The 24385-nt window shown below is 47.4% G+C and overlaps 1 protein-coding gene across 1 annotated transcript in view; it reads right to left on the bottom strand.

The window, feature by feature from the left end:
* Positions 1 to 207: 207 nt before the first annotated feature.
* Positions 208 to 24385, bottom strand: part of ADRA1D (adrenoceptor alpha 1D) — a 62913-nt gene continuing 38735 nt past the window's right edge. The window contains exon 2 of the mRNA XM_067533541.1: positions 208 to 776. Coding sequence (XP_067389642.1) covers positions 208 to 776 — 569 coding nt within the window. The remainder of the gene's footprint in view (positions 777 to 24385) is intronic.

Below are 24385 nucleotides of genomic sequence, written 5' to 3'. Positions count from 1 at the left end.
ATTAGTGTTTTCCTTATACTAAGCCCTTATTCCTAGCGCACCCTGCAACCTGAGGGGATGGTGATCACAGACCCTTCTGGTGGCTCATTTTACACCTGGTCCCTCTTTCCAGTCTGCCTGATTAACACACCGATTGTGTCCCACTTGTGTCCCCTCTAGCCACATGTAATGCACATTTAAAAACAAACAAACAGCTGTCCCGGGGCTTTAAATATCCGTTTCTCTGAGCCCGCAGCAGTCTGGTAAATCGTACATTGGATAGTCAATAGCCTCCATGAAGTCGTTAGGGATCCCTATCGAAACGGACTCCACCTCTGTTTTGTAATCTGCCATCACACCCCCTTTGCTGGAGCCGCCCCTTATTTTGTTGGAGAGGTTGTTCATCGTTTCTTTCAGCTGGGTGGAGGATGGTTTTTGGAAAGCCGTGAGCATTTTCCACCCTTTGACGCTTAGCGTTCGCCTCTTAGGGGTTCTTTCCTGGGGGGTGGAGTTCAATATGAACGAGCTATTGAGGGTGGTGATTCTGGGGCCCATGTCCATGTCGGAATCCCGCCCCGAGCTGCTCATGGAGGCGCCTCGCCAGTGGTTGTCGTATACCCTCCAGATGGGCCGCCGCTGTCGGCGGCACTGACACTTCAGCAGCCTGATGAAAGCTCTCTTGAACTCTTTGCTGGAGCAGGGGTAGATGAGGGGGTTCACGCAGCTGTTGAAGTACCCCAGCCAGAAGATGACCTTGAAGACCATGTCGGAGGGCTTCAGGGAAGGGAAGAAGGAACCTTGGAGGAAATTGGAACAAACAAGGTTAGACGAAGGCAATGGGGGACTTGTCCTGCAGGGCGGGATATGAAGCTCCGCAAAGAAGGGCAGACCTGTTTGCAACCCTCCATCAAGCAGGCGTTGCACCATAGACAACAGTTGAGGGTCTGCCTCTCTGTTTCTAGGCCCCATGTTGAGCCGAGACACTGACATCAGTGAGGGATTGCTGAGCATAGGCGGAGCTGGCAGGGCCGGACCCTAGGTGCTGGTACCAGTGCAGTCTAACTGTGCAGGGGATGGGAGCTACGGCATCCACTGCACACCGAGACAGCTCAGCTGAGTGGGAAATGTCTATCTTCCCGGCCCCCCACATGCCTGCCCAACGCCCAACCTGACTGCTCGAGTTGGAGTCTGGGGACAGGACTTGGGCCTAAACCGTTCTTCGCCTAGTTCCATCATTCAACAGGAGACAGGATTAGAAGCCATAAACCAGAGCACGAGGAAACGTTTCCTTACTTAGCTGTAAGTGTGTAAAGCCTAAGCCTCGTCTGGTGTCAAACAGCACAGCTCCGCTGAAGTCAACGACAGCCATGCCCATTTGCGCCAGCTGAGGATTTGGCCCCCAGGATACCATCTTTGAGTGAATGAGGTGTTTCTGGAAAGTATCTGATTGAACAGGCCTGGAATCTGTGTCTTCTAAAGAGAACAGATCTGGCAGCACATCAAACCACCCATTTCCTTGACGCCACCACAGGAGAGCCTCCAAACTCAGGCATAGCTAGAGACTCCTAAACAGTGGGGCAGCTGGGCTGTGAGGGAACTTTATGTGATGCAGACACTTGTTTACTTGGAAGCAAGCTGAGGCCGGCAACCCAGCCCAACCAGGCCACTTGACCACTGCCTTTTGCCCAACGCTGGCAGGGGCTGGATGTGGACTAGTCTCCGGGGGCCGAGCTACCAATCTCCTGAACCAGCCAGTTCCCCAGTGCAGAGTCTTTATTCACACACCTTGGAGGATATCACTCATTTGACCACTTTAACTGCTGAGCTATTGATATCGATGGAAGGACAGTGATCCAGGGCCCAGAACGAGTACTGAGACACTAGGCTATTGCCACGCTAAGTGTGGCGTATGAACCCAGATAGAGACATAGCACAGCTGTGTGACATTGATGGTTTTCCCAATGTTAGAGCAAACCAGAGAGCTAGCCCCCAATGGGACAGCTGATGGCAGTCACCAAAGAGCATTGCAGTGTGCTTGCAAACCATATAAGAGAGCAATTGAAGAAGCAACACTGCAAGGCTTATGGAAGACCCAGTGAAACCAGTGCAGTCAGTTATCAACATGAAGGCAGTTCCCATTTCAAGGCAGATGCAATGCTCATCAATTCTGAGGAAAGACTACTCCGTACCCAGTGTGCATCTATAGGATCTTGCTGACTTTGATGGAGAGCTCTGTCTGGGCTGCTGCTCTTCTCCTGTTTGGAGCGCAGAGACACATGGCTCGTTTATACAATCCTCAGGGTCCTTGCCGCTTGGCGTCTAGCAGCTAGACTGGAAAACAAGTTTTATGAACTATAAATGCATAACTATGTGAGGGAAGTGGGAGAGCGGGTGGTGGTGAGGCGGACTCCTGGCTGCAGATCTGCTACTGACTCATCAGGCCTTTAGGGACCCAGATGAACCCTCTGGATAGAAACTTACCTCACAGGAGTTTGATGAGGCTTAGTTCATTCATGTTTCTAAAGTGCTTTCGGCTCCTTAGATGAATAATGCATTATTAATGCACACGGTTTATTACTACTCCAGAAACCTAGAAAAAGACGTAACTAAGTGCGCAGTTTAGATGTACATAGCCAAAGCCTGAAGTTTTAAATTTTTTTTAAAGTCACGCATGCTCCTTTTTTAACTCTAAGAAGCGATTTACAATAGATGGTGTACTGGGATAATAATTTTGTCCTTCTGTGGGGAGTGGCATAACCCCACCAAATAACTCAAGGAGCTATCGTGTGTGGCTAGTGATACATAACCAAGATGGACTGACCTTCAAAATGCCTATCATATCTGTAAACCGCTGAACTTACTGAAAAAGAAGAGGCAGTCCTACCAGCTAGGAAGTTTATCAGGGAATGAAATTCAAGGTCTACTTGTGAAGTGATGCTAAAACCAATATGATTTAACAGAGAATGAAATCTTTAATACAGAACTTTGAAACCATCCTATAGAGCTGAATGGGGAATAATCAGACTGGACTGGTTTAAAAGCCCACAAAGAGATAGGTTGTCATTATATTCACTTTTCCTTAACAGGCAAGTGCCAGATGCTACCATTAACCAGGCTGTGAGCAGCCGTGCATGCTGCACAGCCAGAAGTGATCTCTCCTGCCCTCCCATCTTTTAGACATCCCAACATCCTAGGCTGCAGACTCCCCATTCGACTGCCATATCCCAGCATGCACCGTACTGTGACATCACAGCTTGGAGTTGACTGTGTGGTTAGGTAATTCCCATGATTACCAAGCCCAAAATTTCAAAAATCATGAATTGGGCCCACAAAATCATGAGATTTAAAAAAACCAAACCAATACATTCAGAGTCCTTTTTATTCACCATCTGACATTTGAGCCCATCGGGTTCCTTTTTCAAATTTTTCTCTCCAACTTGGAGGGCTAGAAGCTTCCTTTTTATTTTGAATGAAAGCTGAGATTCTCACATGATCACGTGACTCCAGAAACTGAGACTTTAAGAAAAACAGTTAATAGTATGAGACCTGGGACCACTGTTTTAACTGCAAATTTATACCTTTGATGTGTGTGTCCCCTTCTGGGATAGGAAAAGGAATTGGGGCACCAAAGTTATCATAGAATCATAGAATCATAGAGTTGGAAGGGAACTCAGGAGGTCATCTAGTCCAACCCCCTGCTCAAAGCAGGACTAACCTCAGCTAAATAATCCTAGCGAGGGTTTTGTCAAGCTGCATCTTAAAAACCTCTAAGGATGGAGATTCCACCACCTCCCTAGGTAACCCATTCCAGTGCTTCACCACCCTCCTAGTGAAAAACTTTTTCCTAATATCCAACCTAGACCTCCCCCCTGCAACTTGAGACCATTGCTCCTTGTTCTGTCATCTACTACCATTGAGAACAGCCTAGCTCCATCCTCCCTGGAACCCCCTTTCAGGTAGTTAAAGGCTGCTATCAAATCCCCCCTCATTCTTCTCTTTTGCAGACTAAACAAGCCTAGTTCCTTCAGCCTCTCCTCATAAGTCTTGTGCTCTAGCCCCCTAATCATTTTTGTTGCCCTCCGCTGGACTATCTCCAACTTCTCCACATCCTTTTTGTAGTGGGGGGCCCAAAACTGGACACAATACTCCAAATGTGGCCTCACCAATGCCGAATAGAGGGGAATAATCACTTCCCGCGATCTGCTGGCAATGCTCCTGCTAATGCAGCCCAATATGCTATTAGCCTTCTTGGCAACCAGGGCACACTGCTGGCTCATATCCAGCTTCTTATCCACTGTTACCCCCAGGTCCTTTTCTGCAGAACTGCTGCCTAGCTCGTCGGTCCCCAGTCTGTAGCTGTGCATGGGATTCTTCTGTCCTAAGTGCAGGACTCTGCACTTGTCCTTGTTGAACCTCATCAGATTTCTTTTGGCCCAATCCTCCAGTTTGTTTAGGTCCTTCTGTATCCTATCCCTACCTTCCAGGGTATCTACCACTCCCCTTAGCTTAGTGTCATCTGCAAACTTGGTGAGGGTGCAATCTTCCCCATCTTCCAGATCATTAATGAAGTTGTTGAACAAAACCGGCCCCAGGACCGACCCCTGGGGCACTCTGCTTGTGACCGGCTGCCAGCTAGACATGGAGCCATTGATCACTACTCGTTGAGCCCTATACTCTAGCCAGTTCTCGATCCATTTTATAGTCCATTCATCCAACCCATACTTTTTTAACTTGCTGATAAGAATACTGTGAGAAACCGTATCAAAAGCTTTGCTAAAGTCAAGGTATATCACGTCCACTGCTTTCCCCATATCCACAGAGCCAGTCACCTCGTCATAGAAAGCAATCAGGTTGGTCAGGCATGACTTTCCCTTTGTGAATCCATGTTGACTGTTCCTGATCACCTTCCTCTCCTCCTCTAATTATGTCTTCTTTACCGTGCCCATTTTATTAAATGGCTGCTTTTATAGGTATCGTGGGCCAGATGTAGACAAGGATGTACACTGGCTTACCAGTGTATACCCTGTACAGAGGCCCTGGAGGTGGAGAGTCCACCAAAAAGAGAATGCAGTGGCACATCACAGCCACAACTTCCCTCCCACTGTGGGGACCAGATGAGGATACAGTCCAGCCTGAAAAGCCTTAGGCGTTGGCTCAGGAGTGGGGCAGGACTTGAAGAGATGCTGATGCAGCACACGGCATCAGAAGCCTTCCTCAGCACAAACTCTGCACAAACAGACCAGGGGTGCAGTCTCGGGGCTGGCATGATTCAGAGAGATGTAATTCCCTGCACCAGCTGCTGTGATTCTGGGCTTCCATCACAGCAGCGCCACTATTTTCTTTTGAATGAGATAGTAATGAAACTTATTGGAGTGATTTTTGGACCTGGAAGGAGTGTGGTACCTGCTCTTGGTTTCCGTTCCCAGCTCTGGCACTGTTCTTGCACAACTCAGTTTACCTTTCGGTGCCTCAGTTTCCCCGTTTGTGAAAGGGACAAAATGGTACGGCCTTTTCTTTGCAGAGTGCGTGGAGATTGAAAGCTATAAAATTGTAACTTGAGTGCTGACTCTTATTCACTCTTTAGCTTTTAAATTTTTTTTCCCAACAAAATATTACCTCTCAGATCTTCCCAGTTATTTTTTGCTCTATTAACTTTAAAAGAAAAGCATTAGCACAAATAAAAAAAATACAGTGCGATGAGCAAGAGACTTAGGATGGCATTGTCACAAGTGCCAAAGGGATTTAGGAACATGAGTTTCATTGCCTTTCAATCCCAACTCAGGTATGCGCTTGTGAGAACCCCACTCTGAATTCATGTAATTAAATTAACCATGAATTTAAAATGAATGGGGTTAGTGTAACATAATCATCCATTTAGACGGATTCAATGAAGCATTAGGCCAGCATCACGCTAATAAATGCAAACAGCCATACCTATTACGGTACGCTTTGTACCTTTGGTTACTAATGGTTTGCTGGACACAAAAGCCCAGGACTTCCCAGCCGTAGCCAGCAGGTGGCGCTGTTGCACACGCAGAGTTCTGCGGCCCACCATTACCCAGAAAAAGCCTGAAATAACTTTCTGACTCAGCCATAATTTCTTTTAATTTTAGCTCTGGATGACAAATCACGACGCTGTGTGACTGAGCGTTAATTTGTATTTGAGTAAATAGCATTAGCTCTAGGTATCATCATTATTTTATCTGCACACATAACCCTGGTGTCACAACTTGGCATGACGCCACAACAATCCAGACACCCAGTGTGGAGGAGAAAACCATCCGTGGCCCAGTGAGGGGCTTCCAGAAACTTTTGCTCAAGGAAAACATCATCGGTAAAACCCAGGGCCCTAATTCAGCAAAGCTCGTAGGCACATGCCTCATTTTAAGCATGTTCTTAAATCCAGCCCTGTTCTGCCCAGAACTTAAGCATACGCTGAAACTGGAAGGATGTGCTTAAATCCCGTTGAAGTCCATGGGAGTTAGGTGCATATGATGTGATGTGATAGGTAAGGTTGGAAGTAAGCCTGCTCTTAAAGTGAAATATGCGCTTAAGATGCAGTTCAGGAAAACACGCCAGCCACATGTTTAAATCTGAGCATGGTTTGATGTCCCCTTGCCCGCAGTGGAACTTACGCATGTGCTTAAAGTTAAGCGTGTGCTTAAGTGATGGCCTGAATAGTGACACTTTCCAGGCCTGGGGCCAAAATGCTGTGCTCAATCTGAGTGAGTGGCATTGTGATCTGGCGCGCGGGGTTGCACTGAGACTCACTTGGATTTGGAGGGGGGTGGGTGTAGAGGTTCATGGGCCGGAGGGGTGGGCTGGTGGTGGTGATGGGGTACCTGAGAGGGGAAGAGGAGGGTCAGGAGGTGAGGGGACAAAACTACGTTTCCTCCCATATACTTTAAAGGGGGCCCAGTCGCCCTGTGAGACACGTTACGGAGACAGAACCTGCAAGCCGTAGACACGGCCTGGATGTGAGGTCCTGGAGAGAGGCCCGAGTGGAAGATAACGCCCAGGTCACAGAGTCCTGAGTGGCAGGCAGGACTGCGGCATTGCCCACAGTGCTGACAGAGAAAAGAGGCAGCAGTCAGGGCTTAGGGGGAAGATTAAGAGCTCCGTTTTAGTCACGTTTAGCTTGAGCTGGTGGCTAGGAGATGTCAGAGAGACAGGCTGAGATTGTAGTTGGGACCGAAGGAGGCAGGCCTGGAGTAGAGGGGTAGAGCTACCCATCATCTGCATTGAGATGGGAGTTGAATCTGTACCTGCAGATGAGATGAGGCGTAGAGGGAGAAGAGAAGGGGACCAAGGACCGAGCCCGGTGAACCCTCCCAGGAAGCTGGAAGAGGACCGAGGAAGAGCCTCTGACGGGCTCGCTGGAGGAATGATTAGCGAGCGCAGAGTCACCAAAGCCCAAGGAAGACAAGGTCTCAAGAGGAAGAGCATGGCCGATGATGTTGAAAGGGGCCGGCAGGCGAAGGAGGGAGTACCGGTTCTGAGCTTTGGCTAGGAAGTGGTCGTTGGTGAGAGCAGGGGCAGTGGAGTGCAAGGAGCCGCAGCCAGACTGGGGAGGGTCTCGGGTGGGACTGGAGGAGAAGAACTCCAGGCAGTGATTGCAGACAGCCCGTTCAATGAGCTTAGAGATGAAAGGCAGAAGGAAGCTGGGGGAAGGAGGGGGTAGCTGATGGCAAGTGAGGCAAGGGTGTTTTGTTCCAAGATGGGGGGGACGTATCTTACGCCTCTGTTGTGAGGAGACCGAGCAAGAGGGCAGTGAGCGGTTAAAGAGAAGGAAGAGTCAAGGAGGGGATGAGAGTGGGCGTGAGGAGATCAGGAGATGGGAAGGGATTAGAGAGAAGAGGACCGCAGATGTGAACCTTCTGTGTTGCTGGCCGGGGAGGAGGAGGAGGGAGTTGTAGGAGGGGGAGGGAAGGCAAACTGGGGGGGAGGGGCGGGGCAGGGCAGGTCACATCATATTTTGTTAATTTTCTCTTGAAAGGAATCAGGGATATCCTGTGCCAAGAGAGAATCAGAGGCAGGAGGAGGGGAAGGTTTGAGGAATGAGTCAAGAGTGGCAAAAAGGCAGCTGGGATCACAGGTGTGAGATTGCTGAGATCATCTACTAGAAATAGGTTCTCCTGCACTTAGCCCGTGTATTTTAAATACATCGTTGGGGGGAGGGGGCACTGGAATCCAAATCCGATCTGAATTTCACAACTGCTTCTCGTCAGGATCGTGCGTGGAAACAAACCGCAGATCTGGACACTCCTAAACTTTGGACGGTTCAAATTCTCGATCGAGACCTACATTTTCCAGCTCAGACCCGGTTCTAATTTTAACATGATTCTGTAGGAGTGGGTTTGTGTGTTTGTCTTTTCAGTACAAAGAGTGGGAGGGCAGCCCAATGCTGAGGCCTGTGTGCTATATGTTGTGGGGTCTATTCCTGACTGTCCCATTGACTTGCCGTGTGACGCTAGGCAGATCACCTGATACCTCCGTGCCTGTTTTCCCACATGCAAAATGGGGATAACAACCTTTATCTACTTCACGGTGGTGTTGTGAAGCTTAATTCAGTGCCGGTGATAAAGTGCAGTGAGCTCTGGAGATGAATGGTGCTGTAGAAGTGCAGAGTGTTCTTATTTAAAAGGAAAAAAAGGAAAAGGAAAAAAAAAAATAAAGCTATGACAAGAAAGAAAAAAGGAGCAGCGCTTTAAAAATGAATTGTGTAACTACTTCTTGAGTCATGCCAGCTAAAAGATCAACTGACGCTTACAATAGCGCATTTTAGAACAAAAATACATACCTATACATTTATCACATATTGGTCTACCGTGGCTACTGCAGCTTATCCTGGGTTTCTGTAGCTGTCTGAAAAGCTGTGCATTTTAAAAGCAGTGTGCGTGTACAATGAAATTTAACACTGGTTTTTTTTTTTAATCCTAGTAGAACTTTGTGTACATATCAAGCCAAGGCGCTCATTAGCATCCCTATTAGTATGCAGATATGCATGCCCCGTAAAGAGATGCATATTAAGTGCATCCATAATTCATCCCACCACTTGCAGTGTGATTACAGAGCTCATATTTTACATCCTTGGCTAGCAAATGTATATACATTTAAGCATTCATCAGTCTTTACATAAATATGGGGAGGCTGTTAGTGAGAAATAATGCAGAGCCTTAGATAAGGCAGAAATATCATGAGTAAGAAAGAACGAGCTCTCTCTAGCTCTCACCCACATAGCCACATGTAGGAGGAGGGCAATCAGGATTGGGTCTATGTTATATAATAGTTACACTGCAGATGCTATTCAGGCATGGTGTGAAAACACTGAATATTGAACACACTCAGGAGCCAGGGTAAACTTTTCATAAGCACTTAAGTGAGTTAAGAGCAATAATCCCATTTTCAAAATGTATTTAAACACTTAAAAGCCAGAATCCCAGCCCATTTCAGTGAACTTTAGTCTCCCAAGCAGCTAATGGCCACTAGCTACCATTGGAGTGAATAAATATCTTTAAAAATTCTGGCCCTTAACTGCCTAAGTCATTTAGGTATTTTTGACATTTTTGCCCCACATCTTGCAATCCTTATACAGTCCTTCAGTTGGAGTTTTGCATGAGTAAGAACTTCAGGATGGGATCCCATTACAACTATGCATCATTATCCCATCCTCCAGTAGCACCCGCCATAAATAAAACTGCAGAACAATTTCCATTAACCCCCCTTGTTTTTATGTGCTCCTAAATCTCTGAGCCATTCTCCTTTGGGGCTAGCATTGTCCATGCTTGGATTGAGCCTGTGGGTGAATTTGGAGCACAAATCCCAGGAGGTGTTTTGGGGGTCAGGAGCGGGTGAGAAAACACATTTGTGTGTGTGTGTAAGTGCACGAGTGCGCCAGCTCCAGGTACATTTCCTACCTGACCTGGGTGCAAGGCCTGTCCTGAGTACGTGCTTTGGGGAGTCTGCGAACATGTGGGCGCAGAACATGGAAGTAACAAATGTTTGAAAATACCCCGTGGTGCATGTGCTGCATTCAGGTATTTGGGCTGATCTGACACAATGGCTGTGATGCACGGCTGTGGGATGGCTACATAGTGAAATGCCCAGAGAAAGGAACTGATTTGAACGTGTAATGGCTTTAAAACCCACAGCACCAACATCCTGTCTCCAAAAGGTGACAGCCCAGCTCCATTCCTTTCCCCAGGTGTGTGGCCTCAGGCATTGGGGCAGTGTGCTCCATAGGACTGCAATGGGACAAATGCGCTCTAGAGAAACTGGGGGGTGCTGCAGTCTGATGGGTTAAAGGGGAAAATATGAGCCAGGGGCTCCAGTCTCATCATCAGCTTTCCTTCTGGCTCCTGGGGGCAGACCCTCGCCTTCTGCTGATCATGGGCTTTTGAGGACACATCATTTGGTCATTCCCAGCCAGGGTACCCCGACTTTCTCACAGGCTGTCTTGTGAGAAACTCAGCTAGTTCTAAACCACAGTTTCCCCCACCCTGTACGGGGAACGCGCCAGCCACTGAATCAGCATGTAGACCCTGCACGGAGGTCTCCCATCCACACACTCACCAGCCCTGCCCCTTCCTATTCTGACTCAATCCCATGGCCTTTGCTCATCCCTCCTCCCTGCCCTCAGTGACTCAGCATGAGGCGCTACCACTGGGTTGTTTTGTGAGTTGCCAGTCCCGGGTTTCAGCGGAAATGACAAATGCACAAATGAAAATGGACTGACTCCAATCCAATTCTGGCCTCCGCTCTGTGGACGCAGCCAGCATCCCTGAGCGGCATTATTCCTCATGCGGTTGGTGAAGGGATGGTCCTTTCAGAAGGACGCTGGTGACAGCACGTCCTGAATAACTGTGGAAGAGAAAGGACACAGTGTCTACGGGCTCAGACACGTGGCGACTGGGGTTCAGAAATGGGTGTTAGCCCCAAACCCAGGGATATTAAAGACATCAAAGAAGGTATCTATCACTGCGTGACTGTGGGCAAATCAGCTCTACCTATCCACCCAGCCCACACCCTTCACCGTGGGATCAAGATGCTCAGATAACGCAGTGATGGGCACAGAATCTAGAGCGGCAGGTCTGAGTACCTGAACTCTCTCTCTATGCCTCAGTTTCCCCAGTGGGGATAATGGCACTTTACCATGCACAGGGGCTTTGTAAAGCAAAGGATGCCCGGGTGGCCAGCACTCTGTATGCTGATGTAGAACCAGTCTATGTGACCCTGCCAGCACAGAGGTGAGATAATGGTCTGGAGGGACTTTAAAGGGACTCTCTTTTCCTTCTGATCTCTCCTCATAAGAGAACAAAGGGACTCTCACGTCTACTAACCCCCTCCAGTTTCCAAGGAGTCTCTCACTCCCTCCCCATCCACCCCACTTTGTCCTGCTGGTCCCTAGTGGACCTGAGCTCCAGACCAGCCTGCATGACATTCGAGTCAAGAATTGGGAGCAGGGGCTGGGAATTGATGAGGGTTTCTGGCGGGGTGGGTGGGTCAAGGGGCCTGACGCTCTGCCTCCTAATTGTCGGGAAACCCTGACTGACCAGGGTCAAGGCTTCACTGCCCACAGGGATGGCAGCATGTACTGGGGTGGTTGTGGTGGTCACTCCTCTGTCATGATGGTGGTAGGGAGCTGCCTTGTCTAGGGCAGCGAGGAACATGTGACGCTGCAGCTGACAGCATGTTTACAGTGATGAGAGCCACGGCTCCGTGGAGCTGGCATCTGAAGTGGCCCAGCACAGGAATTCCTTAAAGACTGTAAATGTCCCAGACACAACTCAGCCCCATAAACAATCTAACAATAACAAACGGCTTCTCTCCTGCCACCAAAAACCCAAGCAAACCATGGCCTTTGCTAGAGGTTTGTAGGAGGTACTTTGCCCGAATTCAGCGCTGTGGTCAGGAGCGAAAACAAGGACAACGTAAATCTTCTCCAGTTACTGTAAGTCCAGAGCCACGGCTAGCTGTTTGTCAATGACCATCATCAGCAGCAATCATCAGCTTTGATCCGCGGATCTCACAGCACTCTGTCAAGGTCAGGAAGCAACTTTATCCCCATTTCACAGATGGGTAGGATGAGTTCAAGCAGACGCTACCACAGCAGCTCAGTGGCAGAGGCCGTAACAGAATTCCAATCTCCTGATTCCCTGATCTTTTCCCTGACCGCTAGCCCACGTTATCCCTGAAGGCAATCCTTTGTGATCTGCAGATTTAGAATATGCCTTGGAACCGTGGGTTCCAACTGCAGCTGGGTCACTGGAAAGCCCTTCATTGCCATATGATTTCCGAGCAGCTTAGCAGGTGTCTTGTTTCCAGATGACACCGTAAAAAAAGAGGGCACGTCAGCTCTGCATGACCATCATAGGATACTCACTGCATGGTAAAAGCAGGGGTTTGCCCCAATATCCTCAGCCAGACTGTCACTTTGCTCTGCTTGTCTTCCACCGGCTGTTAGCATAAAAGCTTTCTCCACTGCAGCTCCTGACGGCCGAAGAGCTGGGTTCAAATCTGCTGCCAGTCACCGATAACAGGGGCAGAGCAGATTCATTTAGCTCCCTGCTGATGCCTGTCCACCACATAAATCCACTGGATGACTGTCCTTCTCTTGGTGTCAGTGGGCGTTGATGGTGCACAACACTTCCCAGGAGGCACTCAGTATCTTGCAGGACTGGGCTTCGAAATCTCTCCATGCCTCAGTTTCCCCATCTATAAAATGGGACTAAGCAGACACACAGGCCTCACAGGTGGAAGCTAAGGCTAAACTGATGAATGCTTCTAAAGCCTGCTGAACTCCTCAGCTGGACAGCATGACAGGTGTGTTCAGGGTCACCATTAGCTCCTCCACAGAGCTGGGCTGTTCCCTGTAGTCCATGTCCTTACACTTCACCCAGCTCATGGGTGATCCTGTTCTTTGACCCTGCACCAACCCAGAACAGTGGCCAGAGATCTCTAGAGTCCTTACTATATGGGCAGAACGATCTGTACAGCGAAGGGGCTTCCAGCAAACTGGACCCCTGTGTAATGGACTGCAGACAGTAGACGGGACAGGCCACGTAAGCTGTGACCGATGCACTGTGGGAGGATAGTGGGAGAACCATACTCCCTGTTGGAGCTGTTCCACCAAGGTCTTCATCCACAGTGGCACTGTGCTGGTGGGGTGGGCCTGGCCCAGTGGAGGACAACTCAGTGGTTAGCCTTGTTCTGAACCCAATGTTGTGATGGATGGTCCACAACTGGGAGCGTGTGTGTGTGTGTGATATATTAGACAGGTACTAGGAGGGCCAAACAGGGTTCAACGTGTCAAATTCCTTTTGGGGAGACAAGGCCATAATGATGGAATAGCACCACCTAGTGATACATCAGTTCCCAGGGCAATGGATGCTGCGGTCACAAATGGGATGAGGTTCAAGTGGAAGAAATTGGTCCGTGAGGACAATGCGCTCCAGAGCTCTTACTCGGGGACAAAGATCTGAAAGGAGCAGCAGATGGGGCCTGGAAAGTTACTGCACCAATAATACCAGGCACTTCTGCAGCACATGCCATCCGAGGGTCTCAAAGCAATATGCTGGCATAACACATTAAGCTTCATTACATCTCTGTGCGTGGAATTAAAGTATTACCCTGATTTTAGCAATGGAAATCCTAATCCACGGAGAAGATGAATGACTCACCCAAGCAAACACAGGAAGAGCCAATTTCACCCCCCACTGTAATGCCATTGACTACATGATGAATGTGCATGTCAATGATGATATGGCCCTAGGTCTGTAAAAGAGCCAGAAATAGAACCAACATTTCTTGGTTTCCAGCTCTGTGGTGTGACCACAAATGCCATCCTTCCTCCTACGAGACATGTCCTTAATCCGCAAGCTTTATCATTCACACACAGAGAAATGACAGTCTTTCACCACATTTTACGATGGACTAGCAAGTGGTAAAAGTGTACTTTTACTAGTGGTAAAAGGGCTCACGTTACAAAGAACAACAGTACATTTACTGGGCCAGCATGAAAAACAGTCATAAATACTGAGAATGAAACTCTAGCTGGCAAAAGCAATTGTGTGATGCCTTGTCCTTGTCTTTATTTGTACACGTGAGTCACTCCGGGTACGGCTACACAACAAAAAAAACCCAAACCTTATGGCAGGGAGTCTCAGAGCCCAGGTCAATTGACTCAGGTTCATAGGGCTCAGGCTGAGGGGCTAAAAATAGCAGCCTAGATGTTTGGACTCAGGCTGGAGCCCAGGCTCTGAGACCTTCCCCCCTCCCGGTGAGTTTCAGAACTCAGGCTCCAGCCTAAGCATGAACGTCTGCACTACCACACTTCTCCCGCAAGCTTGAGTTAGTTGACCCGGGCTCAGATTCGCTGCCATAAGTTGTTTGGGTTTTTTTTTGCTATGTAGACATACCGGAATTGACTAGGTCAGTGTTTCTCAATTAAATTTGGCCACGGAACCCTTTTGAACTCCATAAATAATTGCGGAACCCCCCAAACTCTTAGCAGTCTTCAAATGTTGAAATAAGCAAAGGTCAGCATTTCTCACTTAAATTACACTTACACTGGATACCCTCCGCCGGAAAATCCGAGACATCTTCCCTTTTTCGGCGGCGCGGAGAACAGCTGATCGCGGAACCCTAACAGTGTTCCCGTGGAACCCCAGGGTTCCGCGGAACACCAATTGAGAAACACTGGACTAGGTTAAGTAAGTCACAAGGTATCTGCAAATTGTTAGAGTGGATCTGACGATAGTGGTGAATTAGCCGTTCCCAGAACATAGATTACAATGCCAAAAGGGACCAGCAGCTCATCTAACTTGACCTCTGGTACAAGACAAGACACAGAATTTCAAGCTGTTACTTCTAACTTGAGCCCAATAACTTGCGTTTGGCTAAAGCATCTCTTCCAGAAAGACATCCAGTCTTGATCTGAAGACCTCAAGAGATGGAGAATCAATCATTTCCCTTGTCAGTTGTTCCTGTTGTTAATTGCCCTGACTGGTAAAAACTGGCATTTCCCATTTGAATTTGTCTGATTTTAACTCCCAGGCATTGATTCTTGTTATGCCTTTCTTCCGTAGGTTAAAATGCCCATTAGCATCTGGTGTAGTGCCCCTTTTCTCTACTATGTAGAACCTTGGGGGTCTCATATTGGTACAGCACCTTTCATCCAGCAGGTTCTGCAAACACTTTACTAACGGAGGCCTTTAGAGAGAGACCTGCTGCATGGCCACTAGTAAGAGCTGCACTGCAGACAGGAAGCCATTTGCAGTGCGGAACAGCAACAACTTTATAGACAAACTTATGAACGATACAACACATGCTGTTATTCACATGCCACTAGACAGCAATCCTTGCATATGCTGACTCTATGTACACAGACAGACAGATCCTGCTTTTTGTATGCAACTCTTCTAACAGCCATCAAAGCACTCCGCTGAGCGAGTGACAGCTAAGACGGCAAAGCTGAGCACCTCATTAGCGGGGTGATGACTGTGTTTTGACTCCTGTCTCTCCACATCTCTTGTCTAGCTTGCTCCATGTACCCTGGGCTGGGTAATGACACGCGAGGACTCCGTTCTCATTAAACCCACCTGGCTCGTCTATGAAAGCAACCGTTTACACAGCTACGTCAGCTGCAGGTTAGCACTGCCAGCTCTGTGCACACAGCCTGACTTCCCGTCAGCTCCTTCAACGTCCGCGTCTCCTTCCAAGTTTCATGCAGGTTGCTACATACTCTGTTTTCTCCTGAGTAAGGGGGCAGGCATTTGGAGGCCTTGAGACCTGCTCAGCACAAAGGGCTAAACCTGTCACGTAACCTTGCTTGGTATTCAGACCACGTGAAATTCTGTCGTTTGGACAGTGGGGTGATCAATTTTAGAAATGCCAATATCTTGGCTAGATGAGACCAGTGACGGGCCTCAGTGTGGGGCAATGCTCCCGCAGTGCAGAGTTGTGGTCCCCTGTGCTGTTACGCCATCTTAGCGCTACTTACCTTGTGCATATACATGCAACACCGGCCCTGTGCTGGGTAGGAAGAAGCCTTTAATGAATCATTACTCTGCAGCTGCTGGGTTACTTTTACTTAATGTAGCAACTGGCATGGAATTGGGAGGGAGGAGCCCAGGTTGCAGGAGGGAATAGTTCGGAGGAGGCACTGGGCGGTCAGTCTGTGTGCAGGTGGCTAGATTGCTAGCTGCAATCACTGTAGCATCACTGTAAATGGCTCTCTTAATAAAAAAGCCAGTTTAGTTTACAGTCATGGAGTCCTCTCATGTTCTTACCCAGTATGTGGTATGAGAAACAATGAATAGCAGGAGTCATGCCCAGGAAGACAGTGTACAGCTGAGTGCCTCATATGCATGCTGAGGATCTCCACAGACACGAGCATTGTTTAATGGAGCCAGCCTGCCAGGGACTTGCTATTTTCTTCAACTCTGTGCAGCGGGCCCCGGCTAGCACTTAATCTTAGTTGTGCACACCTGTCCCCCGTGCTCCGACATGCACTGGAGCGCAACCGCCTTGCTGTGAACTGTGTCAACAATTAAAAAGTGTTAAGGCCAAAATGAAAAAAGAATACACGCGGTGCCTGATGCCACACTGCCTTGCCCCTTGTGTTGGCATTGATACTAGGACAAAGGGGGTGCAGAATGCTACAAAGTCAGGATCATCAACCCACTCACTCACAGCAGGGGGAGCCTTTTATACCCACTTGCCATGCATAGTCAGTCACAGATGGTACGTTCTTTCAGGGCAGAGACTGTGCATGGGCAGCTCCTAGCACATTGTGGGTACATACACAATACAAACAACACACAATAACAATAACTTTATGGAACAGTCACAACTGCGTGCAGTAGGGCAGCAGTAGTAATGGCCACGGCCAACTGCAGTATCGCCAACCCCAAAGCATCAAAAAACCATATCAGCCTCCTCCCCCCAAATGATGAGATTGACGGAAAAATCATGAGGTTTAAAAAAAAAAAAAAGTTCTTTTATTTGAGTTCTGATTCTGGGGCATTTTAAGGGTCACATTTTCAAACTTCTCCTCATGCCCAGGAGGATTAGAAACTTTCTTTTTAACTGAAATCCGAGACTCACAGGAAACAGCCTGAGTCAAGGGCCAGATGGGCCTTTAAGAACAATCCTCCGGTCACTAGACTTGTGACAAAATCGTGAGAACTGGCCACCCTGGAAATCTGTGCAAAGGCCTCAGGGCGACTGTTAATCGTGCAGAAAAAACTGGGGCCTCCAAACGAAAACATACTGTGTCTCTTGAGAGCAGAGAACACGCAAGACGACTGCGTTTAGATCCTCTTGTGTTTACAGCTTGCTAAAAGCCGAAGGACTAAAAGAGCGGAAGCCATTGGATGGAACTAGTGCAAGGTAAATATGCACTAGAGAGATTATTATACATTTTTTTGTTTGGATGGTTCATAATTCACCTGCTTGGATGACACTGGGTGAAACCAAAGAGCTTTGAGATTCAAGCACTCAATGGGCTTTACTAACAGGGGGCTTGGGAGATAGGAGCTTCCACCTGCATTCGGGGCTGAATGAACACAAATGATGCATGGTATTCCTAGGAGCCCTTAAGGATGATTCAGAATAAATGAGCCATGCAGGATCTATGCCATCGCAGATGATAGACTGCAGAAAAACAAGAGCCATGGTTTCTGGGATCTGAGTCAATTACCTGATTACTTTGATGTGGTAAACAGCTACAAAATGTCCATATTTCATGCATTTATTACACTGTGTGCCTCTGGCTGGGTATGCATTGTCCCTTTGGATGTGACTTTGTCCACACCTTAGTGGAGGTAGACTGTAATTTGTTTCTCTTGTCTGGGAGTTCTCTCTCCTTCCTTAGGGGTTTTATGATAATGACCTTTACTACTCAAGCATCTGTGTATAGCTTCTAAGCTAGCTTCAGGTTTCTCATGTTGCTCCTGCCTTTTGTTCTGTTGTTTGACTAATACTGACTGCTTTGCTATCTATATAGGTGTGGCTAAGGTTAAATCGCTATTCAGTTGTAGCTGCTGTGAGAGATTTTTATTTGTTAACCCAGTAACCAGCCTATCTTTGACATTTTCATGTTTTGTATTCCTTCAATCACAGTTTTCAGCCAATCTAGGCAGAGCTCTTATAAACTATTCAACCCTTTCCCCTAGTTCTTGAATTCCCTGGTGAAAACATGCTCTTTCATAAACCATATTTCTCTGCGGTATACAGTATGCATCCAATATAGCCCGAACCCTTTCATAGTCATCTTGACTATGTGACTGTTTTCAGTAAAGTGAAAGGATTTAAAGCTATGCTCTGCTTGCTTCCCCATAGCATAAATTAAAGAAGATAGCTGTATATCTCCAGTTTCTTTGTGGCATTTGTGTGCACAGTGAAATCTTGCAAAATACTGCTTCCAGTCTGTCCATTCTGAAAGTTTCTCAGAGCTGAAGTTCTCTGGGGCAATGGTATGATAATGAGATCCTACAACCTTTGTTGCTTTATTTCATCTGCCTGCTCTCTTTGTTGCTGTTTTCCTTCTGTTTCTGTTCTTAGTTTGCTCCTGATACCACGTCATGTTCCTGTACCAGATATGGACTGGTCACAGAGCTTGCTTATACACACCAGATGTGTTCATCAGAAGATCCTTTAATGTTCTGCCAGGAATGGCTGAGGTTAGTTTAAATTAGGTATTTTACATGACATGGCTGAACCGTATAATATAGTTTAACATTCTATTACAACTCAGGAGGATTGACATGGGGTGAGCTCTGGAATCTGACTCGCAGCATCTGACCACAGAATCTGTGTGCACAGGACCGTCTAATATTTTGCAACAACATCTTGGGAGGCTGTAGCTAACTCTAGCGGGAAAGGCAGCATATAGAATCATAAAATCATAGAAGATGAGGGTTGGAAGGGACCTCAAGAGGTCATTTAGTCCAACCCCCTGCTCAAAGCAGGACCAACCCCAACTAAATCATTCCAGCCAGGGCTTTGTCAAGCCTCAGCTTAAAAACCTCTAAGGATGGAGATTCCACCACCTCCCCAGGTAACCCATTCCAGTGCTTCCCCACCCTCCAAATTCAAAGCTGATCAGCAGCAGCAGATGATCAGAATGCAGGGGTTGGGATATGAAATGCACCATGGGGGAATCCACCTTTATGCAGAGGGCCAGCAAAAGGCCCATGAGCCAGTTAAGTCCCATTTAAGCTCAGCTGTGATTCCAATGGTGCATAAACCCTGTTCTGTCTCTCTGCATAGGGGTGAATTTCCCCCCCTGTGATTTGTCAGAACACAGAATAACTTTACCCTTGACAACTGGACTGTTTGCTGCCATGCCGCAGAAAGCGACTTCCATTTCACATATTGCTCTCAGAATTGGTGGGCGAGAGGAAAGAAGGGGTTAAATAGTCTGCCAGCTAGAGCAGCTTCTGCAAAAATAGCCTCTTTTTTTGGCTTCCTTTATCCTCCCCCTGTGCTGGGCGGCTGGGAGTTCCTGATGCTTGTATCGGCTCCCAGTGGCTGACCTTCGCGGCAGCGCCAGATCTAGTTCAGCCAAATCGGCCACGCAATTGGCAGTTGATTGGCAGCTGTACTGCCTTGTGCTGTGATCCTCTTCTATTTCCCAAGCTACACAGCGTGGCGTCAGGGCAGCGCTGGGACCAGCAGTTTAATTCCCCAGATCCTTACTACCCGAGTAGTCAGTCAGCCACACTGGCCTCTTCCAGCTGTTTAGGGGCTTGGGAGAGGAGTGGTCCACCAGCATGAAGCCCTCCCCCACACCATGGTCTTGCTGGCAGTGATCTCTCTCTAGAGATCCCCTACCATTGTATGGGGGAGAAGGTCCATAACCCCTGCTTTCTGTTCCTCTTTTGGGCTCCCAACTTGCTTCCATTGGGCCTTGGACCTGATCTTCAAAGTCATCAGCCCAGCGACATCAGCGACTGCATCATCTTCATCCATGACACCCCCGTAGGCAGCCACATTCCTTGGGGTCATGCTGTTGGCAAAGCCCAGTGAAACAGGAGGAAGCTAGAGATAGAGTGTGCTTGGCTGAGGGGGTCAGACTCAGAGAAGGGCAGACTGATCCAGAGCCTAACCAGCGTTAGGGCCTTTTGCCTGATCCTCCTCTCTGATGAAACAATCCCAACACAACAGGGCCAATGCGGAATTTGAAAAATAATTGAACAAACAATAATAAATAAATACCAGGATGGAAGAAAGTGTGTGTGTATAGGCTGGTGGAGGGGAAACTAGGCTGAATATATATTTAACCAAGCAGAGCCTTTCTTAAACTAGGAAGAGAGAGGAGCAGAAGACCCCATGAGGTCCACTAGAGGCACACCATGCTATCTAAATCACTTGAGAAACGCTTGGATACTCTGATAACAGTTGCAATGGAAAGACTATGAAGCATAGCACTTGGTTTTGTAGGACCAATAAAACGTTGTGCTGTGCCCTGTCAATGGCTTCCTTTGTGCAGCTCCTAACACACTCTACTACCTCCTTCCACATATAACCACTGCTTCTCCGAGAAGACCAGAAGAATCCTGGTTTCAACCGACCTCCATGATAAAATATCACTTGCAATGAAGTTCTCACTCAGCTGCTGCTAGAAATACTGAGAACATTTTCCTTTTAAAGAGAGAGCTTGGGAAATCCTGGGGAAAAGGAAATAAAAGATTCTCAAGCAAGTCATAGAAAAACCTCTGTGTTTACTGGGCCCATCCCAAGACGACTCTTTGTTTTTCCAACTCAGAAGTTCTTTTCTCCTCTCTTGGTTTTCTAAGAATGTGAACTTGGAGAACCCACCCCACCCCCTCTCCTGGCCTGTTTAAATACTTGTAAATATGCAGATTCGATTTGGCTGTAGGAGCGGAGTGTCTGAATCCCACTGGGAACACATGCATTTTTATACACTCTAGGGCCAGATTCTAGCGTCACAAGAGAAGGGTGAGTTCCACCCCCCTCGCCTGCTGGAATGGCTTTCCTGGATGAAATTCACTCAGTGTACATGACCCTATGCCGCACTTCAGCCCTTCACACGGGCTTTCCAGATGTGTAGAGCCTTATGCATGATCTCTGCTCTAGGGTGAATGTTTCCAGAGTACAAAAACAGGTGGAACTATTGAGGCCAGACAATTGCACCTCTGAAACCTATCTCTGGGCTGGGTGTGGGCATGACTGTGGCTCTGAGGCCCGCAGACTGGCTAGCGGCCAGAGACCAGCATCTATAAAAGGACGCATGAGAGGTCACTATAAGCACGTTTCCATCATACCGCCACCAGGGGCTCTCCGTCTACATCAGAATTCAAATGTCGTAACGTCACCACCAGCCACTGTTCCGGGAGCTGTTCAATTCCCCAGCCCCTGCGCCCTCACCATGGCTCTGACTGTAAAAGCCACAGAAGAGCACAAAAATTCTCACCGATGCGGTTGGAGGAAGAGGTATGGGCATTGTGACGTCACAAAGGAAGGCGGAAGCGGGGAGGAGGATCTTTTAGGCTCTGCTAAACCTCTTAGCGGATCCCTGCTGCGTGTGTCCAGGAGTGGTTATTTAGAACCAGCCAAGCAATTCCTCCTTTCTTTACAAACATGGACATGAGCATTCTCCAAAGTGAGCATTAGCTAGTCGCCAAGGTTAAAAGTTCAGCCCTTCCCAAGTTATTCTGTGTGAAAAAATGTATAGCGTTTCCAATCATTTTTTGCGGTGGGAAAAATGTTGGTGGGTTGGTTCCATCCATCCACCCCCACCTTTGCCAACCTTATATAATTCAGAAAAGACAGCACGACTCTTTCCCAAACTGTCAAAAAATATTTGGCTGAGAAAAAGAACTGAAAATGACAGTCCCAGAAGAGAGACAAGGTGATTGAGGTAATATCTTTTATTGGATGAACTTTTGTTGGTGAGACAGACAAGTTTTCGAGCCACACAGAGCTCTTCTTCACGTCTAGGAAGGGAACTTCCAGCGTTGTTGGAGGCCCAGTACAATTTGAGTTGCTTGACCACTGTCCTACAGGTCTAGCATAGCTTCAGTTGCTTGCTTGGCTATTCTGACTCCTGTAGCATGACAGCTTCCAGTTGGCAGAGATGACTAGGACTACTGCGTAACCTTATAGATGTCTCAGTTTCTGCATACCACGGCACATAAGACAAAATACAGATACTGTCTGCTTGCAGCTGCACAGAGATAACGGTGATGGGAACAAGTTATCCTTGAACGTCTGGGGGTACACTGTTTCATTGCCAAGGGGCATACTTTTACACTGCCCCTCCTATCACCAAATGTTGTTTTGATGACCCCAATTATCATGGTGAGAATGGAATATAGTTAAGGGTGAAAACCCAATGTAGGTAATTAGCATATATGATAATGAGTGGAGAGGTAATTAGGTGAAAGCTGTTTATGGAAGGGTATATAAAATCACTACTTAGACAAAGGGGCACACTCCATCAACACCTGACAGGAGGTGCTGCCTGTCGGACCACAGGCCACTGGCTCCCTGGTGGGGCCCCTGAAGAAAGCCGTTCCTGTATACAGCCTTCTGAGTAACTGCTTAGCTCTCCAGGCTTAGTGAGTCTGATATATTGTAGTTCATTTTAGGCTTTGTATTTAACTAGTATGTTTATAGAAAACCTTGCACATTAAACCTTATTGATCTGCAAATTGGATGTACCATGTCTCACTGGTATTCACACTGAACACTAAGCGTCCAGTATCAACAAACATTACAGCAAAATGCAAGGTGGAACAGATTGTCTAGCATAAGTAGTTAGCACGTATTGTAAGGGACCATTCAACATAGACTGGTCCATTAATGCCTCTGCAGTCACAGGACAACAAAGAGGGAGTTAGTGGGTTACACATTGTTGTAATAATCCATAAATCCAGTGTCTCTGTTCAGTTGATGATATTCAGTGTCTAGCAGAGTAATGGATTTAAGATTTCGGGCTTTTACTTTTGAAAGTGTGGTGCTGGTTTCCTTTGAGGATGAGGTCAGATATAGAGTGATCGTTTTGTCAGAAATTATAGACTGACCAGAGACACTGAATTTATGGCTTAGTACAACAATTTACAACAAGGAAACAATGAGACAATATCGATCATCATGATCAGCGATGGTTGCAGTGCACCAGCAGCCTCTCCGTTGTCAAGTTTTTTGTACAGATCTGAAGGAGGATAACAAGGAAGCCTGGAGCTCTGGGGTAAATGGCTCTACAAGGTACAGGGCAACGGGATGCTGTGTCAAGGAGAGTGGTGTTTGGCGGCTGCCATGTGAATCCAGCTGAGGAGCAAGTCTCAGGCCCAAGAGCAAAGTGGAGCTATGTGCCTCGTCAGGCTACAGTCTATTTCTTCCCAGGCACATTAATTTTCAGTCCATGCCCCACCCTTCTGTGCTCTTGAAGAGAAGGGGGTCTAAGCTGCAACAATATTTCTTGGCATGGGCCCATCTCTAATTTAAATGCTTCCTATGTGGTATCTGCCTTCCTCACTCTTGCTTTTCAAGCTGGATAAGCAGGATTTCTTGCCTACTGTGTTCATCAATTAACTATCCTCAGGGTTAGCTAAGGCACCTGTGTTACACTTTCATGTCACTAAGTGTCCTCAATTGTTAATTACTGTTCAAATACTCAAAAAGACTGTCCCCAGACTCTTGAGTCATCAATATTAAATGCCAGATGAATGTGACAATACTTATATTGCAGATAATAAATTAAACATCATATTCTCAGGAAACTACTACTGCCCTTTCTTCTGAAAACAGTCTCCTGTTGCCTCCTTGGTGAGTGACAGCAGAATTCTGTGGCCTTGTAGGTTGGCTTCCCAGAGGAGGAAGATCCATTACATGGAGATTTGCTTTATTTACACACATACACCAGACCTGGAACAGAGGCAGTCACAAATGGCATGCAGGAAATCCCCTCTTTGAGAAATCCCAGCCCATACTCCAGTGCCTGGTTCCCAGGAAGCTAGTCTGTCCCCAAGAATTGTCTCCAGAGATAGAGAAATAACAAACTCTCTGCTATTTGCCACAGCTTCTCTCAAAGGACCATTGCCTAACAAAACTAACAGATCATTTCTTCAAAGACTAAAAACTTGCTTGCACAAGAAGAAAATGAACCTGGAAGACTATGTGTAACAGCACCTGGGGACGCCTGCCATAAAGACTACATTACTAACATATCTGTCCCAATATCACCAATATCACCTCTGTGGTTAGTTTTGTGGAACAATACTTGTATCCTCTAAAACTGCAGGATACTGCAACACCTGGCAAAATGGTATTTCAGGGAAATGCCTTTCAATGCTGGTTCTGTTGACGGACGGATGCTATGACTATTGTTAACTACCTCACAGGAGGATAGAGACTAGAGCAGATTGGGAATTTTCCA

Source organism: Emydura macquarii, unplaced genomic scaffold (assembly GCF_026122565.2).
Source record: "Emydura macquarii macquarii isolate MOO-44397 ecotype Brisbane River unplaced genomic scaffold, CSIRO-AGI_Emac_v2 contig_3345, whole genome shotgun sequence".
Lineage (NCBI taxonomy): Eukaryota > Metazoa > Chordata > Testudines > Chelidae > Emydura > Emydura macquarii.
This window is presented reverse-complemented; position numbering and strand designations above follow the sequence as displayed.